An 18,563-nucleotide genomic window follows, 5' to 3' on the forward strand; every position below is an offset into this window, starting at 1 on the left:
CTGAATTAGAAACTGCGTGGTGCTCGGGCAATGGCAATAAATAAGGCAGTCAGTACTCCTGCTCTCGTGTTTATTTTCTAATGGGAGGCACTGACTGTGGTTTAATAGGTAAATCAATGAATAAATAAAATAAGTGAAGATCGTGGTAAATGCAGGGAAGGAAATAAATGGGATCCTATAATTGAGAATATGTGGTCCTATTTAATTACAATGTCCAGGAAGGCCATTGTGAAAATATGACCCTGAAGTTCCAAAAGACAAGAATGAGCCCACAGTTTGAGGAGCTGGGCAAGGGATATTCCTGGCAGAGGTAACAGCCAATTCAGAGTCTCTGAGGGAAGAAGTGATTTGGACACTTTCTTGGGCCAGAAAGGAGGGCAGAGTAATTGGATTGTCAGAGGTGGATGAGAGAGGCAGGCCAGGGGCTGATGGGGGGACCTCATTGCTAGTAACATGGTGTGTAAGATTTGATGCACATGTGCAGTAGGGAAGCCAGGGCAGAGTTTTGGACAGGGATGGAACATGATCTGGCTTGCATTTTAATATCACTTTGGCTTCTCTGTAGAAAGTGGATGGGAAGGGAGCAGAATGGAAGCAAGAAGACCAGTTAAGGAGGCTATCAGGTGAATTCAGGCAGGAAATGATACGGTGCTGAGCTCAGCGTGGATCAGTGTGGGTAGAGAGGACATTCGGGGCAGATTTTGCAATGTGGCTGGCCTGTCACAGTTATCCAGCCTTTGTCCTCTGTCTCTACCCTGTGGAGGAAATGACAGCTTCTAAAGGTATCCCTAGATTTGGCCATTAGCCAATTCATAAAATATCATTGAGAAAATGAAAGGCTTTATTATATCCTTTTTAGTTTTATTAAAAAAATAATTTTAAAGGGTTTAAAGGGTAAACTTTCTTTTTACCTGTAAACATGTTCCAGCCCACCTGTGGAAAGAAGGCCATTTCTAGACGGACTGCTTATTTGCAGAGTGATCAGTCTGGATTGAAAAAGACAAGTACAGTATTCACTGTTACAGAATTCTAGTTCTTATGTCAGATAAGCGGGTTAAACTTCTTACAGAAATAGTAATTTACATGTTTGTTACGACTTTAGAATATATGTGGGATTTGATCCCAGTTGTCACAAATAATATCGAAGAGGTTGTATCATTTGGTAATTGCTGTTAACCCAAGGGGATGCTGTTGTGAGCCCTCCTTCAAAATGGACTGACAGGTGATGGGAATCTGAGTTGGTTTTTATTTTTTTATTTGACCAAGGAAAGTAGTCTTGCCCATTTCCTTAATCTCCCTCCTCAGAGCCTCTCTCTGTATGCTCGACATAACAAACACACATACGGTGTTCGCAATTGTTTCTGTGACAAAACTACATCAATTTAAAACATCCATCTTTAGGATTTACACTTAGAATATTATATGGTATAATGAGCCAATAATTGTATTTATTGTTTTCTGCCATGCATTATTGAATTATACCAGAGATTTCATTTAATTACTTGAGGCGCATGTTCTTCTGTCTTTTCTTTTTACAGATGATTTTTTTTAACCGTCAAGTCAATGATCTAAATATTTGAGTAAATAACCCAATGTTGCACAGCTGATAAGTAGTAGGATTATTCTTTGAACGTATATCTATGTACCAGAGTATGTCTCTTCCACAGCCCAATCAAGAGGAAGAGAATGAATATAAAGAGAGAGACACTTACTGTATATAGGATGGAATTTGGCCTTGCAATATTGCCTTTTATTTCTGTGTATCCTCTTGCTAACCCAGTGTGCTTTGGAGCTCAAATTAGAGCTGTTTCTCGCGGTACTGGAAAAAGCCAGTGCTTGAAAACACCAAGCCTTGTTATTGACTCTCTGTGGTCATTGGCTTGGCATGGAGTGGGTGGCTTCCTTCCCATTCCCACTTAAATTTTAGGTTAGGTCAGTGTGTATCAGCAGAGAGTGATGATTTAAAGGGGACTTACTGTTTTTTCCTTTGAAATTGGCACTCTAATGTTATTTTTATGCTTAGTGTAAGTAATTACTATGTAGCAATAATGAAATCATTTTCAGGATATTCTATAAGTAGCTGAAAAGTTTTAAGATATTGCATATTTAGTATAAAAGTAAACAGTAGTAGCAGCTGTGAAGGTAGGATTATTCTAGGTACAGTGAAGAAATAAAGTGTACTCACTGATGTTTACTCCATGGGGAGTGGTGTGGGGACAGAAGACCAGCTGAAAAGAGTCGGATTCCACTAGTATTCCAGAAAGAATGCATTGTAACTCAGCATCAGTAAGACTACATTAATTTCAAGATACTCTAGCAATAAATATTTTTGAAGGTGTCCATGTTAAATGTTAAGAGTGTCCAAATTTATCAACGGTAAAGTAATTATAGAAATGTTATTAAAAGGGAATTGTAATAATGCCATATTTTTAAAAAAGCCTTCAGCAAAATGCAAGTAGCTCATTACTAGAAATAAAAACAGATAAGGAACTGATGAATTATATATATTTTATACCAAGGATTATTTTTCTACTTACTTCTTTTTTTTTTCTACTTATTTCTAATGTCTAGGGAATCAATGCATGGAATTTTTAAAAATTTGCTTTAATGTAAATTTTATTTTTTACTTTGAGAAAGAATTTTATTTTTGAAAATGAGTTGTGTTCCTGTTTTTAGTTTTTATTTTAACATGAACATTTACCCTTTGAGTTGTGTAACTACCACCAGAATCAAACACAGAGGAGTTCCTGTACCCCCTAAGATTCCCCTGTTCCCCATGTACACCAGCCTTCATCCACCCCGTGGGACCTGAATACTTTTTATACATTTTATTATTTATTTTCTTCTGCTTAATTTTGGTTTAGTTTTCAGGATTTTTTGTTTTGTTTTGTTTTTTGGGTTTTTTTGGTAAGGTGGAAGCTTAGGCAAGGAGTTTGAAACTTTCTATTCTACTGTAGGCATTTAAAGCTTTAAATTTTACCCCAAGTCCACCCTTAACTGCATCTCATAAATTTGGATACATTGTATTGTTTTTATTTAGTCAAAAATGTTTTCTAATTTTCCTTGAAATTTCTTTTATTCATGGGTTATTTAGAAGTGTGTTGTTTAATTTCCAAATATTGGCAATTTCCCAGACTCCTTCCTGCGTACGTTGTATGATTTCAGTTCCTTTATGAGATGTGTTTTTTGGTCTAGTGAATGGTCTGTACTGAGACTGTACCATGTACACCTGAAATGAATGTGTATTCTGCTGTGGTACTCTGTAAATGTCCCATTAGGTCCATGTGGTTTCAGTCTTTTGCATCCAGTCTTTTGCATCTGACCTGATGTTCTATGAGTTCTTGGGAGTGATGTATTAAAATCACCATCTGTCATTGTTGAAATATCTACTTCTCCTTTCTGTTCTGTCAGTTTTTGCTTTATGTACGTTTTGGTTTTTAGAGTGCATATAGTTATAAATTGTTATATATTCCAGATTTATATATATTATATAATATATATTCCATATATATATTCCATATGTTATATATATTCCATATGTATTTCTCCTGTCTTGATGTCTGACTTTTCTGATACAAAACTAGCTGGTCTTCCCTCTTCCTGTTTTTTTTTTACATGGTATATATTCTTTCCATCCTTTTTACTTTCAGCCTGTTTGTACAATTGCATCTAAAGTGTGCTTCTTAGAGAGAGCATATTGTTTTTTAGGCCATCTGACATTCTTGTTAGATTTGCATTGTTTTGTTTGCTGACATTTACTGTAATTGTTGGCATGGATGTATTTACATCAGCCATTTTCCTGTTTGTATTCTACACAACTCACACCTTTTATATTCCTCTGTATCTCCTTTATTGCCTTCTATTATGGTAATAAATATCTTTCATCTTTGTTTAACTGAGATATAATTGACATAAAACATTACGTTAGTTTCAAGTGTATAACATAATTATTTGATATTTATATATATTACGAACTGATCACCACAGTAAGTCTAGTTAACATCCATCACCATAGTTAGAAAATTTTTTTTCTTGTGATGAGGACTTTTAAGCTTTACTGTCTAGGGGCAGCTGGCTTGCCCAGTCAGTGGAATGTGCAACTCTCGATCTTGAGGTTGTGAGATCTAGCCCCTTGCAAGGTACAGAGGTTATTTAAAAATAAAATCTTAAAAAAAAAAATTTACTCTTTTACAAAGTTTCAAATATACAATATAGTATCATTAACTATAGTTACCAGTGCTGTACATGAAATCCCTATGACTTATTTTATAACTGGAAATTTGGACCTTTTGACTCTCTTCTCCTTTTTTGCCTACCCACCGCCTGCAACCACTGTTCTGTTCTCTGTATCTTGAACATTTTTTTTAAGATTCCACATGTAAGGGAGATCTTATGGTATTTGTCTTTCTCTGACTTACTTCACTTAGCATAATGCCCTCAAGGTCCATCCATGTTGTCACAAATGGCAAGATTTTATTCTTTTTTATGGCTGAATAATATTCCATTGCACATTTTCTTTATCCATTCATCTATCCATGGATAGTTACATTGTTTCCACATCTTGGCTATTGTTGCAGTGAACATGGGGGTGCTTTTGAGTAAATGTTTCTGTTTGCTTTGGATAAATGTGCACAAGTGGAATCGTTAGATCATATGGTAATTTTATTTTTATTTAATTTATTTCTTGAGGAACCTCCATACTGTTTTCCATAGTAGCAGCACCAATTTATATTCCCACCAAAAGAGCATGAGGATTCCCTTTTCTTCTCATCAACACTTGTTATTTCTTGTCTTTTGATAATAACCAATCTAATTGGTATTGGGTGATACAACATTGTGGTTTGATTTGCATTTCCCTAATGATTAGTGAAGTTGAGAATCTTTATGTGTGTCTGTTGTCTGTATGTCTTCTTTGGAAAAATGTTTATTCAGATCTGCCCATTTTAAAATCAGATTGTTTGGGATTTTTTGCTTTTGATTTGTAGGAGTTATATTGTTATTATTGTTTTTGTATATTTCCCCCTTACCGAATATAAGACTTGCAAATATTTTTCCCTCTCATACATAGCCTTTTCATCCTGTTGATGGTTTCCTTTGCTGTGCAGAAGTTTTTTAGTTTGATGCAGTCCCACTTGTCTGCTTTTCGTGTAAGGTTCAAAAAATCACCAAGACCAATGTCAAGGAGCTTACTGCCTATTTTCTTCTAGGAGTTTTATGGTTTCAGGTCTTACATTCAAGTCTTTAATCCATTTTGAGTTTATTTTGGTGTATGGTGTAAGATAGCGGCCAGTTTCATTCTTTTCAATGTGGCTGTCCAGTTTTCCCAACACCATTTACTGAAGAGACTATTCTTCCTTCATTGTGTATTCTTGGCTCCTTTATTGTAAATTAATTGACCATCTATGCATGGGTTTATTTCTGGGCTCTCTCTTCTGTTCCATGGATTTATATGTCTGTTTTATGCCAATACCATGCTTTTTGATTACTATTGCTCTGTAATACAGCTTGAAACCAGGGGATATGATACCTCCAGCTTTGTTCTTATTCAAAATTGCTTTGGCTTTTTGGGTATTTTGTGTTTCCATACAGACTTCAGGATTTTATGTTCTATTTCTGTGAAAGATGGCCATTGATGTTTTGATAAGGATTCCACTGAATCTGTAGATTGCTTTGGGTAGTATGGACATTTTGACAATATACTTTAAATTCATGAGCACAGTGTATCTTTCCATTTATTTGTATTTTCCTCAGTTTCTTTCATCAGTGTCTTACAGTTTTCACTGTACAGGTCTTTGACCTCCTTGGTTAAATTTATTTCTAGGTTATTTTTCTTTTTGATGTAACTGGAAAGGAAATTGGTTTTTAAAAATTTTTTTTATTATAATTTTTTATTTTTTATTGATATATAATGTATTATTAGCCCCAGGAGTACAGGTCTGTGAATCGCCAGGTTTACACACTTCACAGCAATCACCATAGCACATACCTTCCCCAATGTCCATAACCCAACCACCCTCCCCCTATCCCCCTCCCCTGGCAACCCTCAGTTTGTTTTGTGAGATTAAGAGTCTTTTATGGTTTGTCTCCCTCCTGATTCCATCTTGTTTCATTTATTTCTTTCCTACCCCCCACACCCCCCACGTTGCCTCTCAACTTCCTCATATCAGGGAGATCGTATGATAATTGTCTTTTCTCTGATTGACTTATTTCGCTGAGCATAATACCCTCTAGTTCCATCCACATCATCACAAATGGCAAGATTTCAGGAAATTATTTTTTTAATTTCTCTTTCTGATAGCTCATTATTAGTGTATTAAAATGCAACAGATTTTTATGGATTGGTTTTTTTATGCTGGAACTTTACTGAATTTGTTTATTAGTTTAACAATATTTTGATAGAGTCATTAGAATTTTCTGTATATGTTATCTGCAAATAGCGACACTTTTACTTCTTTCTTTCCAATTGGGATGCCTTTTATATTTTTTTCTTGCCTAACTGCTCTAACTGGGACTTCCAATAATATGTTTAATAAAAGTAATGAGGGTGGGTATCCTTGTCTGTTCCTCATCTTAAAGAAAAAGCTTTTAGCTTTTCACTGTTGAGTATGATGTTAGCTGTGACCATCATATAAGGCCTTTAATATGTTGAGGTAAATTTCCTTTGTACCCACTTTGTTGAAAGTTTTTATTATAAAACAATGTTTAATTTTGTCAAATGCTTTTTCTGCATCAATTGAGGTGATCATAATGCTTTTTATCCTTCATTTTGTTAATGTGGTGTTATTACAGTGATTGATTTGAAGATGTGGAATCATCATTGCATCCCTGGAGTTAGAGTCCACTTCCTCATGGGATAGGATCCTTTTAATGTATCGTTGAATTCAGTTTGCTAATACTTTGTTGACACTTTCTGTGTCTGTTCTTCAGGAATATTGGTCTGTAATTTTCTTTTCTTGGAGCATCTCTCTTTGGTTTTGGTATCAAGGTAATGCTGGCTTCATAAAATGAGTTTGCAAGTGCTCCCTTCTCTTCTGTTTTTTTGGAACAGTTTGAGAAGGATTGGGATTAATTTTTCCTTGAATATTCAGTAGAATTCACCAGAAAAGACATCTGGTCCTGGATTTTTGTTCACTGGGAGGTTTTTGATTATTGATTCAGTCTCCTTACGAGTAAAGGATGTGGTATATTCAGATCTTTTGTTTCTTCATGATTCATTCTTGGTAGGTAGATTATCTATTTCTTTTGGATTGTCAAATTTGTTGTCATATTGTTGTTCATAGTAGTCTCGTATGATCCTTTGTATTTTTGTGGTATCGGTTGTAAGTCTTCTCTTTTATTTTATTTCTGATCTGATTTATTTGAGTCCTCCTATTTTTTTCTTGTGAGTCTAGCCAAAGGTTTGTCAGTTATGTTTATCTTTTCAAAGAACCAGCTCTTAGTTTCATTGATCTTTTCTATTTTTAATCTCTATATCACTTATTTGTGCTCTGATCTTTATTATTTCCTTCTTTCTGTGAACTTTGGGCTTTGTTCTTTTTCTAGTTCCTTAAGATACAAAATTAAGTTTATTTATTTGATTTTTTTCTGGTTTCATGATGTAGGCATTTTTTGCTATGAACTTCCCTCTTAGAACTGCTTTTGCTATATACCTCATAAGTTTTGGTGTGTTGTATTTCCATTTTCATTTGTCTTAAGGCATTTTTTAAAAAATTTTCTTGATTTCTTCTTTGACTCACGGTTGTTCAGTTACATGTTATTTAATTTCTACATATTTGTGAATTTTCCAGTTTTCTTCTTGTAATTGATTTTCAGGGTTCTTTGTTTTGTTTTTGTTTTTGTTTGTTTTGTCACTATCATCATACTTTCCTTCTTTGAACTTATTCTTTTTATTTTTTTTTAATATTTTATTTATTTGCTTGACAGAGAACACAAGTAGGTACAGTGGCAGACAGAGAGAGAGAGGGAGAAGCAGGCTCTCCGCTGAGCAGGGAGCCCAATTTGGTGCTCGATCCCAAGACCCTGGGGGTCATGACCCAAGCTCAAGGCTTAACCAGCTGAGCCACCCAGGCACCCCGAACTTGTTCTTTTTAATTCATTTGTTCATTTGTTTGTTCCTTCCTTCCCTCGTTCCTTTCTTTCCTCCTTCCTTCCTTCTTTTTCTAGGCCCATTGTGGGGCTTGAACTCATGATCCTGAGATCAAGAGTCACATGCTCTACCTAGCTGAGCCAGCCAGGTGCCACTTTTTTATTTCTTTCAGTGTATTTATTAGAGCTGGTTTGAAGTAATTGTCTGCTAAATTCAACATCTGGGTACACTTAGAATCATTTTCTATTTACTCATTTTTTTCCTGAGTATGGGTTATACCTTCCTTTAATGCATGTTTTGTAATTTTTTTAAATGGACATTTTAAATAATATATTAGTAGGAATTCTGAATTCTGATTTTCCCCCCACCTGAGAATTATTGCTATTTCTATTTACTTATTTGATGTGCATAGTAATTTGCCTTGGCTAAAAATATGAAATCCATTTCCCCACAATATGTGACCATTGATGTCTCTGTGGTGATGTCTCTGTGTGTTTTTTTTTTTTTCCCCTCCTTATTTTTGTTCTAATTTTTAAGCTTAGCTTATTAGGATTTGTGCCTGTTTCTGTGTATCTTGGCGGTTGAACACCTTGAGGTATGGCTTCTATCCTCTGTCAATAGATCTGTGTGTGGGTTCAAAAGCCCATTTACATTTAGGCAGTAATAGGGTACAATAATTAGGCAGTAATAGGGTACAAGAGTACCCTATTATTTTCTGTTGGGCTGCTTCACTGTTAAATTTCTGGCCTACCTGCCCAATTTATTGCTTACCTCAACCAAGAACATGTCTCAGCCTCTCATGTTCACTTGCAACCAAGATTATTACTAATTATTAAGGACAGTACTGGGTGTGGGTTTTTCACCTTTTGTTCCAGATCATGTCAGCCCCCTCCAGCGGTGAAGCTGCCAGTTGTTTGCACCCTGCCCTGCCGTATTAGGACTGTTGTCCAGGCTGGGTGGAAGGATGGGAACCACCCCAAGTGAGCCTGTCACATACTTCTCTTCTTCTTATTGGAAGTGTCATAGTTTTTCATGAATATGTGCTTTTCCATTTGTTGAAAAGTTTTGGTCAGTTTCCAGAGTACTGAAATGGTTGCTTTTGACAATTTCATGTAATTTTGTAGTTACTTTCTGGGCAGAGGATTTGGCAGCCTCCTCACTCCATCTGCTGGAAGGTCCAGCTTTTCTTTTTGTTTCTTTTTTGGTTATGGTTTGCCTGGCATGTGTTTTTATCACTTTATATTTAATCTATCCATGTATTTATATTTTAAATGGATTCCTTTTATACTAGCTTCTTGTATTTAAATCCAATCCAGTAATCTCTTTTAATTGGTGTCCTCAGGCTATTTGCTTTTAATGTTATTATTGACCTTATTAGATTTAGGCATACTGTTTTATTGTTAGTTTTCTGTTTGTCACCTCTGATTTTGTCTCTTTATTCCCTCTTTCCTGCCTTTCTTGTTATTACTCAAATGTATTTTAGTATTCTGTTTGAATTCATTTATTGGCTTTTGGGCCTTATCTCTTTATTTATTTTATTGTTTTGAAGATTTTATTTATTTATTTATTTGAGAGAGAGAGAGAGAGAGAGAGCGTGCGCACAAGTTGGGGGAAGAGCAGCGGTGAGCTGAGAGTGGAGCCTGACTTGGGGCTTGACCCCAAGATCATGACCTGAGCTGAAATCAAGAGTTGGATGCTCAACTGACTAAGCCATCCAGGTAACCCGGGCTTGTCTCTTTTCTGCATTAGAACTTACATTATAGATATCTTTCAAAATCTACTTGGGAATCCCTTTTGCTTTCCTCCATCAACCTTTGTGTTATACTTACCAGAAGTAGTACATCTATATACACTGAAAATCATATCAGTAACGTTAACGATTTTTGCCTTCAGCAGTCATGCACATCTCAAAACACTTAAAAGGAGAAAAATAGTCTATTACATTTACCCAGTTTCAGTAACTCTTACATTTGAAGACATAATAGCATAACAGAAAATTTGGTGAAAGACATACATTTATGGATTTAAAGAGCTCAGCTAAGGAACGCCTGGGTGGCTCAGTGGGTTAAGCCACTGCCTTTGGCTCAGGTCATGATCTCAGGGTCCTGGGATCGAGTCCCGCTTTGGGCTCCTTGCTCAGCGGGGTGCCTGCTTCTCTCTGCGCCTCTGCCTGCCACTCTGCCTGCTTGTGCGTCCTCTCTCTCTTTCTCTCTCTCTCTCTGACAAATAAATAAATAAAATCTTAAAAAAAAAAAAAAAAAAAAAAACTCAGCTAAGAGGGCCTGGCTGGCTCCATCAGTAGAGCATGTGATGCTTGTTCTTGGGGTAGTGAGTTCAAGCCCCATGTTGCGTATAGAGTTTACTTAAAAAGCTCAGCTGACCCCAACTAGGATAAATTCAAAGAAGTCATTTACAGATACATCATAATCAACCTGCTAACAACTAAAGTTAAAGAACCAATCTCGAAAGCACCTAAAGAAACCACAATTCAAATGACTGTAGGGTTTTCCTTGGACACCATGAAGGCTGGAAGACAATAGAACAGCATCTTTAAAGTACTGAGGGGAAAGAAGGGTCACCCCAGAGTTCTGTATCTGATGAAAATAGTCTTTAGGAATTACAGTGGTAGAAGGGCACTCCCAGGTAAAGGAAAACTTTACCTGGGAATTTATTGTCAGCCTACCTGCTCTACAAGAGATGCTCCAAGTTTTTCAGTCTGACTGATGTGACAGAAGCAGGAATCTTGGATTTTCAGGAACGAAGGAAGAGTTACTTCATCCTGTTGCCCTGGCCTCGGTGCCATCTTCAGACTTGAGCACTTTTGCTAGATTTATGTTAGCTGAGTGTTTTCAAGTTTTTAACTGGAGCCCACACTTTGGATTCTGTTTCTTTATTTCTACCTGATATATTGCTACACCAGGCTTATTTCCTATTTCTTGTATTTAAGTTAGAATCTTAGATAACTTTTGTTTGACCCAATTGCTTTCTAAACATGTGCTCCCCTCTCCCACACCAACAAAAAGAAAGGAAGATAGGAAGGAAGGAAGGAAGAAAGAAAAAAGAGGGAAACAACTATAAAAGACTTTTAAAGAGGGGTGCCTGGGTGGCTCAGTGGGTTAAGCCTCTGCCTTTGACTCAGGTCCTGATCTCAGGGTCCTGGGCTCGAGCCCCGCATCGGGCTCTCTGTTCAGCAAGGAGGCTGCTTCCCCTTCTCTCTCTGCCTGCCTCTCTGCCTACTTGTGATCTCTCTCTGTCAAATAAGTAAATAAAATCTTAAAAAAAAAAAAAAGGCCTCTTAAAGAATAAACTGAGGGGGATGAAGGGGAATGGGTGGGGGATGGGCTAGATGGGTGATGGGTGTTAAGGAGGCCACTAGATGTCATGAGCACTGAGTGTTGTATGTGGGTGATGAATCACTGAATTCTGCCCCTGAAGCCAGCATTGCACTGAATTGTATCTAACTAGAACTTGAATAAAATTTGGGGGGAAAAAATATACTTTGCATTGGCTGAGCTTAAGCAAGTATATTTCTTAATCAATTATTGAAGTTAGGATGCCATATGTAGTCCTAGATTTGCGGCCTAGTATAAAATGGTCATAAAAATTATGCTTAATTGAGTCTATCTGAGAAGCTATTTAATTTTTATTTCTCTCTTTCCCACATACTTTCACAGTTTGACAAAATCACTAATTTCCCAATCACATTACAGACAGTATTCAACTCAGTACTTTAATGGGAATAATAGCTTAAGTTTTTTATAACACTTGAAAAGGCCAAAATATTGTAAGCTACTAAGAATAATGTCCTTTTGTTGTACTCATGCATTTAATATGTGCAGTCCTGCATGTTTCAGATTTAATAAAATGCTTTTATTCATCTCACATAGGAAGTAAGAAATGTCAACTTTTCGTTCTCTTTCCCATCCCTCAGTACTTTGACCTTTGGTACTGACATTATGTGTTTTCCTTTTTTGGTCAAAAGTGTTATTAATTTTAATCTCTGAAATATGTGTGCATGTCTGCCAAAGCAGAGTATAAATATTGATCTGTTACCACTGTAAAAAGTAAATCATCACATTATGGAAAATTTAGAATCATAATCAAATATTATTTCCCCATCTCACAATACAGTAAGGCAATGCTGAATTGAAATGGTGGGCAATTGGGGTGCCTGGGTGGCTCAGTTGGTTAAGCGCCCAACTCTAGTTTTCAGCGCAGGTCATGATCTCAGGGTCTTGGGATTGAGCCCTGTGTAGGGCTCCTGCTCAGTGCACAGTCTCCTTGTCCCTCTGCCTCCCTCTCTGTCCCTTCCCCCACTCGTGTCTGCTCATATGCTCCCTTGCTCTCTCTCTTAAATAAATAAATAAATAAATAAATAAATCTTTATTAAAAGAATAAAATGGTGGGCAGTTGCAAGCTTTAGTAATTTTTGTGACCATATCCAAACATTTTTTTACACATTTAGTTATTTTGTAACCAGTGATTAAAATAATTTATTTTGCTTGCTCCCATGGGATTTTTTAATACATTTTTTGAATTTCTTTCAATATGTGGTTCAGTAGATACTGCAATTCAGAAGTACTGATATAATTTTAATTTTTTCATTAAAAAATTAAGTTTTTAGGATTGGCATCACCATACTTAAGAGTATAAGAATCTAGAAGCTTTAACATCATCTTGGAACATTTTTTTCTTCCACTGTTTTCTGTTTCTAATCAAGCGTACCTGATGCTTTTCTTAAAATACCTCTGGAATTCTTTACATTTGTCACACTGCTGGTGTTCTAGTCAAATGTCTACTTGCTTTCTCAGCCTAGAATCCCTTTCCATTCCACTGCTTTTTATATATCCATCATTCTGGTTTCTTCTAAAGAGTGCTGTTATTCTGGAGGAATCTGTAAGAGATGTCAAATTCTCACTGCTGTGAGTCCATGCATCTCTCCCCAGTTTCACTGTCACTCGTGTCTGCATGAAGGCCTCGCAAGGAACTTATTTCCTACTCTTCTCCCATGGGTGTCTTTGATACTTGTTAGGCTCCGAACAGCCCGTTGGGCCTGCTCCATTATTATTTCACTTCCGTTCCTTTCCTGACCGCTCAGCCCCGCCCCCAAGCCCTGCTGGCCCCGCTGTGTCCATTTTCCTTTTCAGCTATTCAAGTGCCTGGCTCCTCCAATACATTTTGCAAAAGTGTCTTCCACCTCTCATCTACCTCTTCTTTCTCTGACCTCCTATCACGCATCGTCTCTCTCTCTCTCTCTTTTTAAGGATTTTATTTATTTTAGAGAGAGAGAGAGCAAGAGAGCACATGTGAGTGGGAGGAGGGGCAGAGGGAGAGGAAGAAAATCTCAAGCCCAGAGCCCAAGGTGGGCCTCGATCTCAGGACCCTGATATCATGATCTGAGCCACCCAGCTGCCCCAAACATTGTCTCTTGTATGTCCAGGGATTCTCAATGGCAGAGACCTTGTCGAATTCTCTCTGCACCTTGACCCCATGGTATGTAGCTGATTGGTTGCACTTCTGTCCTGTTTAAGTCCTGTAGTCACTTTACAAAGCAAGGTGAGGAAGGTTTCTAGTTGCTGCTTACCCACTGCTAGGACGTGATGATTCCTCCCTCAACTCCCTCACCTCACACATCCCAAATTAGAAACATTTTTTGTGTGTGAATTAGGTAGGTAGATTGGCAGGCATACCTAACTGAAATACTGTGCTAATGGAACCAAGAATGAAATTGACTCCCGTGTGCATCAGTTAGGTTCAAACAGAACAAAACTCCAATTAAACACCATAGACGGTTGCCTGAATCCTCCCTGCCCATATTCAAATGCTTACATTGCTCAGCAGGGGGGAAATTGGGCAATGCAGTATGAATTTCCCAGCACAAATCCCTTGTAATAATATAAAAATAACTAGAAATTAATACATTTTGCACTTGTATTACTTTTATTAAAAATAGTTACTAAAAATGCTCTGGGTAACTGTCTCTAACGAAGACTGACAAACTTCTTCTGCAAATGGCATGATAATAAATATTTTTAAGCTTTGCTGGCCACATATGGTCTCTGCTACATATTCTTTTTTGTTCCTGTTTTTGCTGGGTTTTTTGGCCATCTTTTAAAAATGTAAAAACTAGTTTGCAGACGGCATAGAGATTTTGCCTGTGAGTCCGAGTTTGCCAGCTCCTGGTCTGTAGCAGTAAGAAAATGTAGTCTGTGTAACTGGGCATCCCATCGGGGAGATTTTCTGTCCAGGAGAGAAGACATTACTAATACTAACCCAAGCCCTGAACAAACTGGGATGTGCCCAGGGGGTTGCAATAAAGTGGTGGGAACATGGGAAACTTTACCCCGAGGGGAATGGCTCATGGAACAGCGTCAGGATTAGAGAAAGCCGAGAGACACCCTCCGTGGTCTTCAACTTGGAAGTTCCACAATGTAGAAGAAGTAGACTTGACCAACAGGACCCTTGCTGTGGAGCCTTGAGCGGATTATACTCACAGAGTAAAGGTCCATTCCCTAGAGACTGCTTAGCAGAGCTTTCTGTGCCTGGAGAGGCTTCATGGCGCTGATTTTTCCTGAAAAGGATGAAGTACCTTTTAAAGAACTTCCCAACCTTCAGACCCAGGGATTTGGCGTAATACAGGGACATAACCGTACTCACCATGGAACAGATTACTAGTATCAGTATCATTAACGAGGGAATATTCAAGTGAATGGGAGGACTTCATTTGGATGGAATGAAAGTAAATCTTCATAGGATGTGTACACTTGGAGTGGGTTTTTAAAAAAGGAACCACGTGGCTGAACAGTGTCTAAAACTGTTGCCTACCAACAATTTCATCTCATCATATTCTTCGCCATTGTGAACATTTCCAAGAGGCATCTCAATTCTCAGTCCAGATAGTTTTCTGTCTAGTTCACATAAACAAAGTGCACTTTGGTGGGTTACTATAATTTGTTTCTAAGTCTCCTAATATTTACTTAGATAGAAGGTAAAATCACAAGAGCAGCAAAGCCCAGGTACCTGGAAGTGACCGTAAGTGTTCTTTTCCCACACCAGCAACAACTTTTGATTCATCAAGAAGCAGAAACCATAGTAACAGACTTCTGGCTCATATTCGCTACTTTGTGTCTCTCCTTTTTCTAGGCCCTTGTTCTTCTCCATTAAAACAAAACAAAAAAAAATCTAGCAGGCTAATTTAAAGACACCTACCTCTGTCGGATTGTTTGCCTACCTTGGCATTCACGTCTATGGAAATTGCCGCAGCGACTGATTTTATTTGTTTTGAACTGTTAACGGTATTGATTCATTTTATTTAATCTAATCAGGATGCGATTTATCTTAATTTTGATTTTGGTTGTAGAGGTTGGCGATTTGAAGGAGCTGCAGACACTAGACATTTCTACCAATCGTTTGCTAAATTTACCCGAGAGGCTTCACCTGTGCCTTTCTCTGCAGTACCTCACCGCGGACCGCAATCGTCTATGGTGCGTGCCGCGTCATCTCTGCCAGCTGCCCAGCCTCAACGAGCTCTCCATGGCTGGAAACCGTCTTGCATTTTTGCCACTTGGTAAGTGATCGTGTTCGGCTGGCAAAGCCAAAAAAGCCAAAGACGGAGACAGAAAGCCTTTGTGTGCTTGACTAGGAAGGATAGGGTAGTTTCCTTCGTTCTGCTTATCTTGAATTGCCTCTCTAAATCCACTTCTGTCATGAACAAAGCATCAATTCCGGTTAACAAAGTTGGTTTCAGCCCGGGATTTCGTATCATAAAACGGAAATCTGTGCGTAAATGTTGCATAGGGACAAAAATACAGGTGATAGGAGATGATGTACTCTAATGAAAGCATATATGTATGTATATATAAGACCACAAAATTGATGGGGAATATTGAGCAATATGAAAGCATAGCTACTGGTACAAAGATATCTATCTAGATGTTGAATTCTACAGAGAAAAATTTGTATTGGGTATCCTAATGATTAGTATTGTCAGATAACCAGACTACACAATTTTTAAAACTTTACAATTGGCCGAACTGCCTGCTGAGCTAGAAATGTCACACTGGCTAACATATAACATATTATTCACTGTAGATTTCTGTGGCAGGCCCATTTTCATAAAAGAATACATTTATTTTCACTGAGAATTGCATTATTTTGTTAACTTGTAAGAAACAAATGTGCCATTTAAAAAAAAAAATTAAGATAGGAAGCCCCACAGAACCCTACACTGTCATAGTAAGCCTCCTATGATTGTACTCATAAAAGCATTTTTTGTAATGAATAATTTATCCCTGATGGCAGCGAAGTGAATAATTTACTAGTCCCTGAGAGGAAATATTTTCTACCATAATACAGTACACATATTATTTTCAATTAAAAATAACTGGGAAATCTGAAAATCAGTTTGAGTAATACCGAATAATTATCCAATTTAAAAAGATTACTTTTCTATAAATATAATTGAATTTTGTACTTATAAAATTAGCAAAATGAAATAAGACCATTTCAGAAGCAAGTTACATTTCTAAGAAACCAGAGTTTTCTTTCAAGTGAGAAAAATATCAAGTATAAATAGATTTAAAAAATAAAATGCCTGCTGGGTAAACCACAGGTCGTAAAACCATTGCAAGTAGTCAGGCACCAACCTACAAATCCAAAGATCCAGGTTCTCACCTGGTACCCCACCTCACAGTGCACACCCTGGAGTAAACCACCAGAACGTCTCTGAGCTTCATTTACCTTACCTGTAAATAATAGCATTTATCCTGTTGACTTTAGAGTTATTTTGAAGTCCAATAAAATAGCATGTCTGTAAGAACACTACAGCCCTGTACAAATGCAGATGACCCAACTGAGAAGGTAGAGCTTTTGGATTACCATACCCTGCTTTTTAAAATTTCCGTCCTCCTCATATTCATACCGTCCCTAGTAACCCCCAAAACTTGTATTTACCACTTCCTAAGAGCTGCTGCCTGTACCGATGCCAGCTCCCTACCAACGGATGGCCAGGATGTTGCAGGCAATGCCGATCAGTGAATCAGGGAAGGTGGGGGAGGGAAGTATAGGATGTGATGATTTGATCTGCGTGATGTAGAACTCAGTGGTCTGACGTCAGCATTTGAGGTCAGGCTGCACATCCCATTACAGGCAACCATGCTTTGACTCTCAGGTGTTCCCAGAAACAGATTCGCTTGTTAAGTCTGGAGTTGCTGGTACTATTGTTCATAGAATTATTACTATTACTGTTGTTGTTACTACTGACCACATCTATAGGGAGTGTCTCCATGAGTAATAGTACTGCAACTATTTGTAAGAACAATCACTTATTGAATTAGGTATTCTGTTAGGCACGGTACAGAGACTCTCTAATTTAATTATTACAGAACCTGTTATTACAAAACTTATTGACAACCTGTATACAGATTAGGAAATTGAGATTCAGAGAAGGTAAGTAACCTATCCAAAAGCACAGCTAGTGAGAGACAGAGACTCTGTCTGATCTAAACTCCTCATTCTTTCCACTTTGACATGCTCTCTCTACATCCCAGGCATGATCCCTCTGCAAAGGGACCTCATTTGGAATAGGGCTGAACTTGGGGCTCCTGGGTGGCTCAGTTGGATGAGCACCCAGCTCTTGACTTCAGTTCATGTCTTGATCTTAGGGTCATGAGATCGAGCCCCATGTCAGGCTCTGTGCTGGGCATGGAGCCTGCTGAAGATTTGCTGCCCCTACACCCACACCTCTCTCCCTCCTCGAAAAGAAAAGAAAAAAAAAAGAAAGAAAGATAGGAATAGGGCTGAACTATGCGGAACATCTTTCTAGTTGTATAGCCACCTCCAGTGTCAAATTTGGGCAGCCATTTTGTATTCAAACACTCATATGGACACTCTAGTTGGCCCAATTCAGTGTCTGTCTCTACTTGGTTAGTAGGGTCTGTCTGCCAGAGGGTATAGCTTTGTCTCACCTGCCCGATCTGGACATTAGCCAGGTGCTCCCAGTTACTTATTTCTAATCTGTCTATCATCAGCAGGTCATACAGCAAGAAAAATCATATAAAAGTTTAGGCCAGAGACCTGTTACCTAGTTCTTTCTTGGTGTTAGCCATTTTTCTTACTTTGCCTGGCCCCTTCAACCTCCGTGGAGTTCCTGATTCCTTAACTTTATGCTGTTCAAAACTTGTTTTTCTTGTTTTCTAGTTTCTTCCATCAGATGCGCTTTGTCTCAAGTCTAAACCATTCATTCATCCAGCAACTGACTCCATCCTGCCTGTGGCTCTGATCCACAGCTCTGCTCTCATGTCCAATACCAAAGGTGCACTTACCAGAACGCCATCTAGCTCTAGGGCTCTAGAGCCCAGGTTCTGCTGAGAATCCCACATATAATCAAACTCTTTTTTTTCAAAGACTTTACCTATTTGACAGAGAGAGATCACAAGTAGGCAGAGAGGCAGGCAGAGGTGGGGGTGGGGGGATGCAG

General features: G+C 37.9%; 1 protein-coding gene across 3 annotated transcripts in view; it reads left to right on the forward strand.

Moving 5' to 3' along the window:
* Positions 1–18,563, forward strand: part of LRRC28 (leucine rich repeat containing 28) — a 155,492-nt gene that overhangs the window by 80,340 nt on the left and 56,589 nt on the right. For 2 of the 3 annotated variants that reach the window (XM_080807662.1, XM_080807663.1), the window contains exon 6: positions 15,447–15,653. The exons of the other annotated variant lie outside the window; for it this stretch is intronic. In XM_080807662.1, the coding sequence (XP_080663788.1) occupies positions 15,447–15,653 (207 nt within the window). The remainder of the gene's footprint in view (positions 1–15,446; positions 15,654–18,563) is intronic. 3 annotated transcript variants of the gene reach the window in all.

The sequence above is a fragment of the Martes martes genome (assembly GCF_963455335.1).
Source record: "Martes martes genome assembly, chromosome: 7".
NCBI lineage: Eukaryota > Metazoa > Chordata > Mammalia > Carnivora > Mustelidae > Martes > Martes martes.